At 34.6% G+C, this 13,151-nt stretch overlaps 1 protein-coding gene across 13 annotated transcripts in view; it reads left to right on the forward strand.

Annotated features, from left to right (window-relative positions):
- Positions 1-12,878, forward strand: part of LOC143229251 (biotin--protein ligase-like) — a 66,729-nt gene extending 53,851 nt beyond the window's left edge. For 12 of the 13 annotated variants that reach the window (XM_076461334.1, XM_076461336.1, XM_076461339.1 and 9 more), the window contains 3 exons: positions 5,988-6,102; positions 7,004-7,217; positions 7,817-12,878. In XM_076461334.1, coding sequence (XP_076317449.1) covers positions 5,988-6,102; positions 7,004-7,217; positions 7,817-7,979 — 492 coding nt within the window. In that variant the 3' untranslated portion in view covers positions 7,980-12,878. The remainder of the gene's footprint in view (positions 1-5,987; positions 6,103-7,003; positions 7,218-7,816) is intronic. The other variant, XR_013015767.1, reaches the window with a different exon arrangement.
- The last annotated feature ends 273 nt before the right edge of the window (positions 12,879-13,151 follow it).

A 13,151-nucleotide genomic window follows, 5' to 3' on the forward strand; every position in this document is an offset into this window, starting at 1 on the left:
AGGAGTTTCTGCAGTGAGGCGTATATCCACTCACAAAGATGGAATTATGGTGCCACCAATGTCTTAATTCTCACATTTATGTCACCATGTCTGCCTGCCACCATTAAGGCAGGTTATCTTAATTGCAGAGTATGGCCATACATTCCAAACCTTCTCTGATGTTTCCAGTGTCAGCGGTTCGGTCACTCAAAGACATCATGTTGTGGTTCCTTGACGTGTGCTTGTTGCAGCGGCAAAGACTATAATGCCTACGAGTGTGAAACTGACCCTCATTGCATCAATTGCAATGGCTCTCACCCGTCCTACATTTGTTCTTGCTCTATATAGTTGGAAGAAAAAGAGGTGTAGCATTTAAAAATGATTCATAACATTACTTATCCTGAGGCTCGAAACTTGCTGTCCATTACCTCAACTCGGATGTATGCTTCTGCACTTTGTTCCACAACTACAGTGGGAGTGCAGACAGATCTCTCTGTGCCTCCAAAAGAATCATTCTCCAAACAACTGAGAAGTCTCTTGACCTCCATGGTTAAAAAAGTTGATGAATCAACTTCAACACCTATCTCTGTTCCTTACATACATTCTAACCAACCCCAAGATCCACATCTTTTAGTTCCAGGTAAAGGTATTTCCTCCAAACATCTTCTTCTCCCACCCTAAGATGCAAAACAATCATTTGTTCATATGCTCAGTCACTGGGATCCCCTTCCAACAACAAAGACCTGCCCAATTGACCTAGAGCAGGATCCATGTATGTTGATAGACCCCCACCTGAATAAAGACAGCAAAGAAAAAAAAGAGGTGGTCATAAACAGAAGGGTTCTCTTACACATAAATGAAAATAGCCACCTTGATACAATGGAACTGTCGAGGTTTACATTCTAATCTGGACGACATCAAAAGACATCAAAATGATTGCTTACTGCCATCCTGTATGTCTTTAGTTTTAGGAAACATTTCTGAAATCTGCTGATACAGTCATCTTCGTCAGTTTTCTTTGTACAGAAATGACAGGCTGTGTGATGGATGGTGCATGGAGGGGCAATGTTGGTTGATCAGCATGTGGCCACCCTGTCTTTGCCACTCAACACACCCTTGGAGGCCGTAGCCATCCATGTTTCCTTGGGTTATACCATCACTGTTTGTTCTCTCTATCTGTTGCCTGGAGGAGACCTATGGTCAATCAGACCTTGATGCTCTCATTGAACAGTTGCCATCTCCCTTTTTCATCCTTGGGGATTTTAATGGACATTGTCTCCTCTGGAGAAGTGCTGATATTGATAGGAGGGGTTGCTCTGTAGAGTGTATGCTCTCTGATCACAACCTTTCTCTTTTCAATACTGGTTATTATACTTATTTTCATGCACCTAGTCAGTCCTTTACTAGTGTTGATCTCTCAATTTGCTCCCCTTTACTATTCTCCCATTTGTCATGGAGGGTTGACAATAATCCATGAGGCAGTGATCATTTTCCTATAATCTTGAGAGAGACTGGCCGTGGTAGATGACACCCAGCCTGCTGCCCCAGTGGAAGCTGGATCAGGCAAACTGGCCCTCTTTCACTGCTCTCTCAGAACTTGATCCTGCCATCATCTGTAAGCCATCAGTAGACAACTGTGTGACAGCAGTAACTGACTGTATTATACAAGCAGCTGCTCAATGTATTCCTAAAACCTTGACACATTTTCCACTATATCCTCGTCCATGATGGAATCCTGCCTGCCACATCACTTTCCAGTTGGCCCATGCAAATGCTTGGTGGGTGAGATGTCAAAGCCAGAAGGAATCTTGGATTATGTTCACAACTGGCATATCTTTTACCACCAGTTCCAAAGTCACATGGGACAAGATTCGAAAGGTCAATGGGCAATATAATTTTGTCCCTTTCTCGATCTTGCTCTCTGATGGCCAGGAAGTAGTTGATACCTGGAGCATTGCCGATACTCTAGGTGAAAGCTTTTGCCAGGTATCTAGCACTTTTGCTTCTTTTTCCACCTTCTTCACCATCAAGACTCGGGCAGAGCAATCACCTCTTTCCTTTTGAGCTGATTGTCTCTATGACTATAATCGTCCCTTTACACTGGTGGAACTCAAACTGGCCCTTCATCAGTCTAGCAGTACATCTGTCGGACCTGATGATGTACAATATGAAATACTGCACCATCTATCTCTGGCTTCTCTTCCTATTCTTCTGATTTTTTTAACCAGATCTGGTAGGAGAATGTTTTTCCTGATGCCTGGTGCCTGGCTATTGTCCTACCTTTCTATGAGCCTGGGAAGGATTTCAAGATTCCTTCAAACTACTGTCCAATTGCTTTGATAAGCTGTCTTTGTAAGACCTTAGAGAGGATGGTTCATGCTTGTCTTGTTTGGTTCCTCGAATCAAACAACCTCCTCTCACCCACCCAGTGTGGGTTCCGATGACAGTGCTCTGCCATGGACCACCTGATTTGACTTGAAACACCAATCAGAGAAACCTTTCTCAAATGACAACATCTTGTATCAATATTCTTTGACATTGAGAAGGTTTATGATACAACATGGAGGTATGGCATTTTGCAAGACCTCCATACATATGAGTTACATGGCCATTTGCCCATTTTTATTCAAAATGTTTTAATGGACAGGAGATTCCAAGTTTGTGTTGGTTCAACACTTCCCTGTTCTTTTCTACAGGAACTCAGGGCTGTTTTGAATGTCACACTTGTCAGTATAAAGATTAATGCCATTACTGAACAATTCCCTCTTACTGTTGCAAACAGGCTCTATGTTAATGACTTTCACATCCGATGTCAGTCATCAAACATGAGATATATTGAGCAGCAAGTACAGATTGCCCTCAATCGTTTACTGAAGTGGACCACAGCAAACACTTTTAACTTCTCTCTTTGTAAAATTGTTTGCATGCACTTTTGCCACCAGTGGGTTATTCACCCGACCCTGAACTCCTGACCAGTGAAGTTGTGCTACCTGTGGTCCCTGAGACAAAGTACTTGGGGCTTATTTTGACTGTAAGCTGACCTTTATACCACATCAAACAGCTACGAGTCAAATGTACAAGAGCACTGAACATCATCCTGTCCTCTCTTCCACCACTTTGGGAGCAGATCAACATTCTATGCTAAAGATATATTGTGCTCTTATTCGATCAAAACTCAACTATGGATCACTGGTCTATGGCTCTGCCAGACCATTGGCCTTAAAGATGCTGGACCCCACTCATCATCAAGGACTTCGGCTCTGCACTGGGGCTTTCCACTTTTCCCCATTTCAGAGCTTATACATAGTCTCATGAACCTTCTTTGCATCTCTGCCGTTTGCAACTGTGTTTACTATTTGCTTCGAAACTTCATTCCTTACCAAAGCATCCCACCTGGGTTGTGTTTTCCTTTGTTGGTTGGCTATGCTTTTTCAGAACAGATGATCTGTCATTGTTCATTTTGGCATTTGTATCCAGGTGCAGTTGGATGAATTGGATCTGTCCTTGGATAACATTGCTGTATCCACTGGTCAGCCCATCCCACCATGGCTTCTTACAGTCCCCAAATATGACCTATCTTTATGTCATCAGAAAAAAGTAGACACTCCTGTCTGCTATTTGCTGAACATCTTTCGAACCATCCTTCCATTCCTATTTGTAGAGATGGTTCGAAATCAGGTGACTGTGTGTGAGGTCTGCCATGGTTTATTATGGTTCAGTGTTTGTGCACAGAATATCCTCTACAGCTTCTGTGTTCACTGCTGAACTGTATACCATTTCTCTTGCCCTTGATCACATAGAAACTAAGCAGTACTCAAACTGCACTATTTATACTGACTCACTTAGTTCTCTACTGGCTCTGGAATCACTTCAAATTGGTTCATACCTCTTTTCACTGATATTGAAAACTTACTGGCCCATTTCTCTTTAACAACTACTTCTATCCAGTTTTTCTGGATAATAGAATACATTGGAATTCGTGGGAACAAGCTTGCCAATACCACAGTTAAGTCTATCTGCTCTGGCACCACCACTACTGTGCCTGTCCCGTACATGGATTATGGCTCAGTTCTATGCCAGCTGGCAGTCAACTTAGAGTGAGCAATGCGAAAACAAGCTTTCCCAAATAAAACCCTATATTGGACTTTGGCCATGTTGCTTCCATAAGGATCGGAAAGAGGAAGTTGTTCTAACTAGACTACACATTGGTCACAGTTTTTTAACTTATCATTTTCTTTTATCTGGAACTGATGCACCAGTGTGTAGTTTGTGTAACACTCAAGGTCACAATAAACCACATTTTACTGTCTTGCTGTCGTTATGACTCTCAATGATGGCACCATTTTAAACGTTTTGTCCCAAGGTTTGTCCATAATGTTAAACAATGTTATTGGTGATGGTGACACTGTCCACCTTGGTAATGTTTTTAGTTTTCTAAAGGCCATAAATCTTGTTAATGCTATTTAAGTTTTTAATTTATACATTACACCTTTTTAATATGGCTCCCTTTTAAAAATCACAGTTCATCTAGTTCGATTTGAAATTAGAAACTGGCCATAGCATTAAATAACTCGGAATCAGGGCTGGAAAGGCTAACTTCAGGTGACTAATGCTGCTGTTTGAACTACCTGTTAGTCATCCTGGCAAGTTATTATTATAATGTTGCTACAAGTCTTTTAAAACCTTTATATTACTTTCCTTTTTGAAAATGGCTATAATGTCAAATAACTTGGAACCAGGACTGGAAAGGCCAACTTCAGGTGACTGACAGTGGTTTTTGTACTAATCTGTTAGTCCTTCTGGTGAGTTATGATGATTACAATTACATTACAGAAAGTCCTTTACAACTTGAATTACTGTAGTTTTTCTCTTAACGTTGTGGACTAGATGTAAACATTGGTTTTATACTATTTATGTTTTAACTTTTTGTTTTACCTTCATTTCGTTTTATGAATTTTACTAAATTTACTTTTAACTTTTTACCTGATGTTTAGCACAGATAGCCTAGCTGCTTTGTGCCATAAAATACTAAATTAACCAACCAACCATCCATAATCCAATGTACACCATGAGGCTTTCCCCAGATGTTTATGCCTAGGTAGACAAAACTCTTTGATTTTACAAACTTATGCAAGGCACTTCCATGATGTTTTTGTACTTGGGCTGCATTTGGCATAATACGTTAAATCCCAAGGTGTTTCTCAAGAATTTTTCTACTCAGGTGGACTGCACTTGACCTATTGGCCCCTCCTCATTTTCAATGTGTTATTATAGCTATGAGGGATTGGAGGTAGTACTGTTTCGAAAATTAACATTATATAACACTGAAAGTGTATGTCCAGTAGGTATATACCACCTCTCATCCATTTCCCACCCTTCTTCCCCACTGATTTGCCATTGTTTTGGGGTTTGTATATGCCAAGTTTTGAAAGTGAGGATTGTGCTACAAGAGTAGAGGAAACTACCTGTACAAGTTTAGATTATGCAATGGGATTGGTGGAGAATGGTCATGTGAATAACACAAAATATAGGAGTATAAAAAAACTAGTGTGCTTTTAGAAAGCTTATCAATGCCCAGAAGACAAATGAAGGATGAGATAGCTATGTGTGAGAGGTGTAGTTAGTTCAGATGGAAATACATCTCTAGAATTATAAAATGTTTACTTTTGACAAGCAAAATTATTAAAGTGTTTTGTTTAAAAATGTTTGCATTTTCAATCTAGGAGAAACTCTGCCAAATAACTTTTCATTGACCACAAAGTTCTATAATATATAATATAATTAAAGTGTACATTATTTAAACATACAATTGAATGCATATGACAAGAATTCAAATTTTGTGTTTCATGGTCATTGTGTTGGAACTTAGCATGTCTGAGATATTACTTGTTAAATCTATGTGCAGGTGCAGGGGTTTGTACATAAGATTAAAATATATATTATATCATTAAATTACTCAGTTTATCTGAAAACATAGAATACATATTTTTTACTTCTGTGAATTGAAGGATATAAGTCTCAAGATTAAGTGGCCCAATGACATTTACTGTGGGAGCCTTGCTAAAATAGGTGGAGTGCTTGTTAATTCATCAATTTGTGGAAAAACAGTAAATTGTTTCGTAGGTAAGTAGAGAAGTTTTACCATATTCTGTTGTACAAATTTATAGCTATTTGGTGAATGAGAAAATATTTCCATAAGAATTTAAATATTATTAAAATAAAAGTAGGTTTGTTTTGTTTTTTGCACAGAAATAAAGCAGTCCTGATGAGTCTCAAAACTTAGTGGTTATCTGAAGTTATTTGGCTAGTGATATAGGAAAATCGATTTCATGAGAATACTAGGTTGCTTTTTCTTACATGTAATATAACTTCCTGTTAGCATGCTAGATTGTAAAACCTGAGGATCTGTAGTTTCCTGTCCCATTCCTGTGATATTGATAATATAACTTCCTGTTAGCATGCTAGATTGTAAAACCTGAGGATCTGTAGTTTCCTGTCCCATTCCTGTGATATTGAACTTCTCATTTAGGCATCCCATGAGTATTATAAGAATGGTGGTCAAATTCTATTATTTTATTAGAGTAGTGCAAAAGTTGGTGATGAATGCTGTTGACCAGTTGCCTTCCCTCTAATGCTTTATTTTAAAGGACACCTATTGCAGATAGCCTTTGTGTAGTTTGACATGAATGTCTGAAAGAAATGAAATAAAACAATCTGTATGAAAAAATTACAAAAAAAACATTGTATACTTTGTTATTTGCCTTATTTAGATTCCATACTGAATGGAATTTCTTTAGTTAAGCTTTAAAAAATGGCAGTATGGTAAATCCAGTTAATAAATTGATCATCTAATTAAACTGTGGGAACATATACTCAAAGTTTAAATTCAAATTATCTTTGAGTATTGTTGATAATATTTTATAAAGGAATTTATTTACTACTTAGATCCCAAACCTAGATAATTGTTTTAACATGTTAGTTTGGTGTGCTAGGTAAGTTTAATGTTTTGTTAATATTTTTGTAGGTTGTGGAATCAATATTAGTAACAGCTACCCAACTATATGTGTCAATGATCTTATCAAGTTTCATAATCAGGCTACTGGCTCAAAGCTTGAACAACTGACAATTGAAGAAGTTTTAGCCCTGACTTTGACAAGACTTGAGGTTCTTATATCTTCTTTCCAAACCTATGGGGCTTCTAAGATCTTGCCACTGTATTACTCTCACTGGTTGCATAAGTATGTACCTATGTTTTGTTTTAATATTCCACATTACTCTTATAAACATTTTGTACATTCAAGAAATTACTGCTCCCTAGTAAGTCAATCTATTAATGTTATATAACAGTCATTTCTGTATAAAGGATAGGAGAACCTTTGTTATTTAGCTGAGTGCAAGTATCTTGGTTTGAAATTTGTTAATCTCTGGGGAAATTATGAAGTTGGTTTTAAACTTAATATTTTATTCTTGAATATATTCTCAGGTTTAACAGTCTTGTCTTGAAAATACTAATTTTAAAGATGTAATTGTGTTTTGTGAGATTATACACTAACATTTTTTTAATAGTTTTATAAAAGTTTATTTTATAAGTTTTAGTCTTGACCTATTGTTGTGTACATGTGAGTTTAAGGACCTTATTAACATCTTAATCAGCACAAGCATATTAGCTTTGAAGGATTTTAATATTATCTGAAAACTTAGGTATGAACTTCTGATAAATATTTTCTTTATTTCTTGTATTAAACAAGTGTAATTTCAATATATGTATAATTAGGATAAAAATTTTATCAATGGCTTTTCTAGTAATCATGCAGTCTATTTATTTCATGGTTTTTAGTAAGCAAGAAGTTTGGTTAGAGGAATTGCAAGAAAAGGCAACTATTCAGGGTTTGGACAAGTATGGGTTTCTTGAAGTTGATACTTCATATGGAATTGTTTCACTTCAACCTGATGGCAACAGTTTTGACATGATGAGGAATCTGATCAGACAAAAGAAATAAGGGGATACATTTTCAAAGTAACAATGACCCGTTGAATGTATTCCAAAACAGATTAATCCTACTTTGACACAGTTCTGTGTAAAGCACTTGGCTCATTTTTAATATGTGAACATTGAAAAATATCTAATGGAATTGAAATTAAGATCAGAAACAATAAGATTATATAGTGTCAGCAATTTATACAAACCGGTGGCCGTGAGTGGTTTAATTTAGATTTTGTCTTTAAGACTAGTGTTTTTTTTTTAATGAACAAATAATATTCACTGTATTTTTATATTATTTTTTGCAGGTGAGTTGAGATATATGAAAGTTAAAACTTACTATGACATGAAAATGCATTGTTATTTTACACTTACGTTACATGAGAACAGTACTTGTGTACCATTTTACTTCACTGATAATGCCTTATTTTTAAGTTATATCAGTCCATTGTGATTGTACTAAATTACAATAACTGGCTTACCAGTTTTGTTTTTCTTTTTATATAAATATTCAGTATTTGTCCTATGATTGTGTGTATTAATGTGCTTTTTTTATGTCTAAATTATGAAAAAGATATGCCTAGTAAGCTAATAAAGAATACTGTCATTTATGGTGCTTTTATAAAACAAAAATTGTAATAATTGTCTTTATAATTGAAAAATATTCTCTGTCTGTACTGATTTTGGTACTTATATATAAATATATATATATAACTTTTATAGATTTAACCTTTTTTTTTTCAAGAAAAAGAAGTATTGTTTTAATAGTTGTTGTTGCTTTTGTGTGAATAGTAGGATATCAAGACTAATAACTATACAACTATTTCAACTACTGATATGCATTTATATATTTATTTAAAAAATAATGCTTTGAAAATGGTACTTTTTTATTTTCATGGTATTTTGTGTCTTTCATGTTAAAGTTACTGATTTTCTGCATAAACTAGCATGAAGTTTTACAATGGCTCAAATGTGACCACTATCAGTTAATGTTGCTAAATTTTCAAGAAACTATCTTTATTTATTTTGAAGAGTAGAAATATATTATAAGTTAAATGTAATTAGGATTTTATATTAATATAAAAGTAATTATATCTTAACTATTAAGAATACTCTTGTTAATAAACGCACAAGTAAAGATTATTAAATATTACTTGTGATAACAACATTTATAATGATACAAAGTTATGTTAACCCATTCTTTAAGTTGTATTTACCCAGAGTTTGAGTACATTATATTAAATGATTTTGGAGTCACAGCATTCATTATTATCCACACTCTCACTTCTGATTATGCTTTGTCTGACAACCATGCATTTTGAGAATATCCCTGCATTGTAGTTCTATTCCAAAAGACTCTTCATGGTAAGGCTGTAATGTTCAAAGCATACCATTCCTCCCTAAAGCCTTTCCATAATTCATCTAATGTAGGAGAACAGTGGTTTCCCTGGATATGTTTTAACAATCTGATTGCACAGAAATCTATAAATGCTATATCTGTCATTTGACCAGTATTTCTGTATACAGAATAGCAAGAATGTCTTTTTCATTCTCTGGTTGTTTGAAATATATAATTGTTGAACATGAGATATAACTAGAAGTCTTATCTTGGTGAACCTATACTCTGTTGGCTTCATTTCCAAACAGAGCTTCTTAATTATGGCCTATGACATGTGGATAGCCTTTGCTATTGATCTATACCTTCATGAATTCTCACCTGTTATAAGATGCTGCAGTTTGCATACATACTATGGCTGGGATACCTTTGTAGGTTTCTTTGGAATGTTCTTGGTGCCTCAAGTTAATCCATGATCCTTTGTTTTCCAATGCTGGGGAGATCCCATCTTAGAAATTCTAAATCTCTTATTTGAACACACCTTTATGAGCTGAGTGTATGAATATTTTGCATTGGAAATGGCTGTTGCATACTTTTCCAAAATTGGTCTGTTTTTGATGGTAAAACACTACCTATAAAAATAGAAATAATGTTAAAACAGTTCTTATACAATCTGTTCCACCACAACCTTATATCAACTGTAGTTATGAATGACTTGCTGATTTTCATATTCAAATTAATATTAGTGTAGTGTTTTCATCTTCTGTCAGTGTGTAAACAGTAATTTATTCTGCATTTCTGAAGTTATTTGTGTATAGGTAAACTATTTGAAACTCAGAGTAGCATTCCAAAGTTCTGTTCTGTATTTTAGACTACTACTATTCTATCTCTTTTTTTTTTGGTAAATTATTGTGTTGAATGACAAAATCATTATTAGTACAAACTAATAAAATCAAAACTTTTAAAATGATTAGTGCAAAATTACTAAGTATCTGATTCTCTTTAGTCATAAACATGAAATATAGTTTAGTTGATTTGGCAAATGCATCTCTTTCAATTTTTATATTAAAAATATGCAGTTATAAATTCTTAAGTGCAACCACATATGGCTTCAGTAAAAGCAGCTATAAGAAATGGCATTAATTCCAAAAAATTGCAGTAGGAATCTGACAGTACATAGCACTATTACTGCAGAAGGATAAAACGTAGTGTCATCAAAGAGGATGAAAGATAAGAATGCAATGATAGTATGTATTACAAAGTCTTGATAATACTCAATGTAGTTGAGCTCCCCAGTGGTACAGTGGTATGTCTCCAGACTTGTATATACCACTATAAAGCAGGTTCCAATACTCATGGTGGGCAGAGCAAAGATAGTCCTTTGTGTATATTTGTGCTTAATAACAAACAAAGAATCAATCAGTTAATTTAGTTCAGACTTGAAAACTGTGATGTTCAAAGAAGATGTGTGCAGCCCATGTCATGTTTCCAAAACCAGTCCTACATGGTATGAGGCTGATGGATGTTGAGATTCTCATTTCTAAAATAGTGCATCAATTGCATTTACAGCCTTGTTGGATGTAGTTGTTCAGCCAAGATCCTTAGATAGTTCTGGATGTCAGCTGAGCAAACTTTTGACTTTCACTCATACAGTGGTCTAAACTGTTGGTGTGATGCATTAGCTGTTGTACCTGACATATTGTTCTCATAGATATGCTGTGACCCTGTCCATTGTTAACCATTTCCATGTTTCTTTGTGATTGTTGCATGCCTCTTGTTTCCAAAGGTGTGTCTCATGTCAGTGATCTATCTAGGAGGTGCTTCTATTAAGGTGCTTTACTAGTTGATGTTTTTTCACTCCAGATAAACCTGAGAGCTTGTTTTCAAAGATATCTAGTGTCTACATCCATGAACAATAAATCTGCATTGAGAACTCCCCACAAAATATACCCTTTATGAAGTCACTGAGATCCATGTGCTTACCTACGTTATGCAATAAATAGTTGTCATCTTTACAGCTGTTGTTTACATATACCTGACTGATCACATGGATCATCAAAAGACAAGTCTGCATGGCTGGATATAATTTGATTGTTGTTGTTTTTCTTATTATTTTGTTATGCTTAGATAAAATTTATAGTTTAAAAAACTGGTATGATACTTTTAAAATGTGACATTAATGTGAGCTTTCTAATTTTATAGACTTGTTTAGCTTTGTTTTGAACAGCTTCAAAACTTCTGAAACATACTTTCAGTAATTGCCACTTAATATGAGAAGTACCACTTTTAACCTAACTTCTTGTTGTCAAATTTATGTATGTGTGTATAATTATTAACAAAACTGCTGTAAAATGGAAAGAAAGAACCTAAGTGTAATTGGCATTAAGCTTACAAATACAGGGAAACTAGCATTTTGTCCATAAGAGAAGGATAGGGGCAAATCAGTTTATATAATAAAGCCTTTACATTAATAAACATGTAAGTGAAATATAATACTTTGAACCATTAACTTAGCACTCATGTTTATTCTGGCCCAGCATTGCCAAACATGCTTGCCCTTTAAGCTGTGGGGGTGTTATAATGTGACAGTCAATCCCATTATTTGTTGGTAAAAGAGTAGCTCAAGAGTTGGCAGTGGGTGTTGATGACTAGTTGCCTTCCCTCTAGTCTTACACTGCTAAATTAGGAACAGCTAATGCAGATAGCCCTTGAGTATCTTTGCACAAACTTCAGAACATCATTTTTATCCAAGTGATTTGTAACTACCTTGCTTTAATTTATGAAACTTGTACTTTTCTGGAGTTTTTATTAATATTCAAATAATAGTACCTGTTTCTTGTAACATAAAAGAATTCAGAGATAACATATCTTATAATAGTTGTATTACAAAGTAAATAATTAAACAAGTGTAATTACAAGGGTAGTAGTATTCTATTTTTACTGAGCAAATCTGGATTTACCGACATGTCGTGATTTGTCATATTAGGCTGCTTACACAAATGTGAAAAGAGAGTATTTTTACCAAAACTAAAACAGCAATTAAATTTTAAAATGATACTAATATCCAGCATTAAAATTGAAAAATAATTTGTATTGTTATAAAGAGAAAAACCAATTGTATGTAGTAAGAAGTTTTTTACTTGAAATTTCATTTTGATTTATTAACCCCAAATCATGTTGTCTTTTGATATTTAAGTTAAATTGGATTAATCTCATTTATTGTCATCACACCTTTATGACCTGCTCTCTTGTATTATACTAAAGAAAGAATTAGAAATTAAAAGTTATTACTGAGCTGTTATTGATTTATAGCAATTAGGGAGGATTGTATTCAGCTACAATAGTGAAATGTTAACAACTGCTCTGATGAAAATATTTGTTCTGGTAGAAAGACGGGAAGTAAAAGGAATTTACTTATAACCGAAGTAAAGCAGTGTATATCTAGAATTAGGTGTTTGTAAAAGTATGTATGTGAAAAACATGTGATAAGGGAATTTGTTGCAAGTTAAAATATTTGGACCTATTATTTGGAAAGCTATTAAATTGTTTAATAGAAGTATTGTAATAAACAGATCAAATATTTATTTGTATCAATTCTTATGTGAAAATGAGTGAATAGAAGGGACTTTCTTTCAGTCAGTGTATGCTATAAATACTGATGCCTTGAATGCCAAATGTATTTATTTGTTTGTTAGATATTTGAAGCATATTTGTCTCCTTATTTGTACCACAGTTCATTTAAATCCCTGAAACTATAGTTTGTTTGAGATAAATGACAATAAAATTTAACTTCCCCTTATCTTTTTTAAAAAGAAAAAGCATCATAACTTTAGAAGTACTGAGTATGGCAACTGT

Source organism: Tachypleus tridentatus, chromosome 10 (assembly GCF_004210375.1).
Source record: "Tachypleus tridentatus isolate NWPU-2018 chromosome 10, ASM421037v1, whole genome shotgun sequence".
In the NCBI taxonomy this organism is placed as follows: Eukaryota; Metazoa; Arthropoda; class Merostomata; order Xiphosura; family Limulidae; genus Tachypleus; species Tachypleus tridentatus.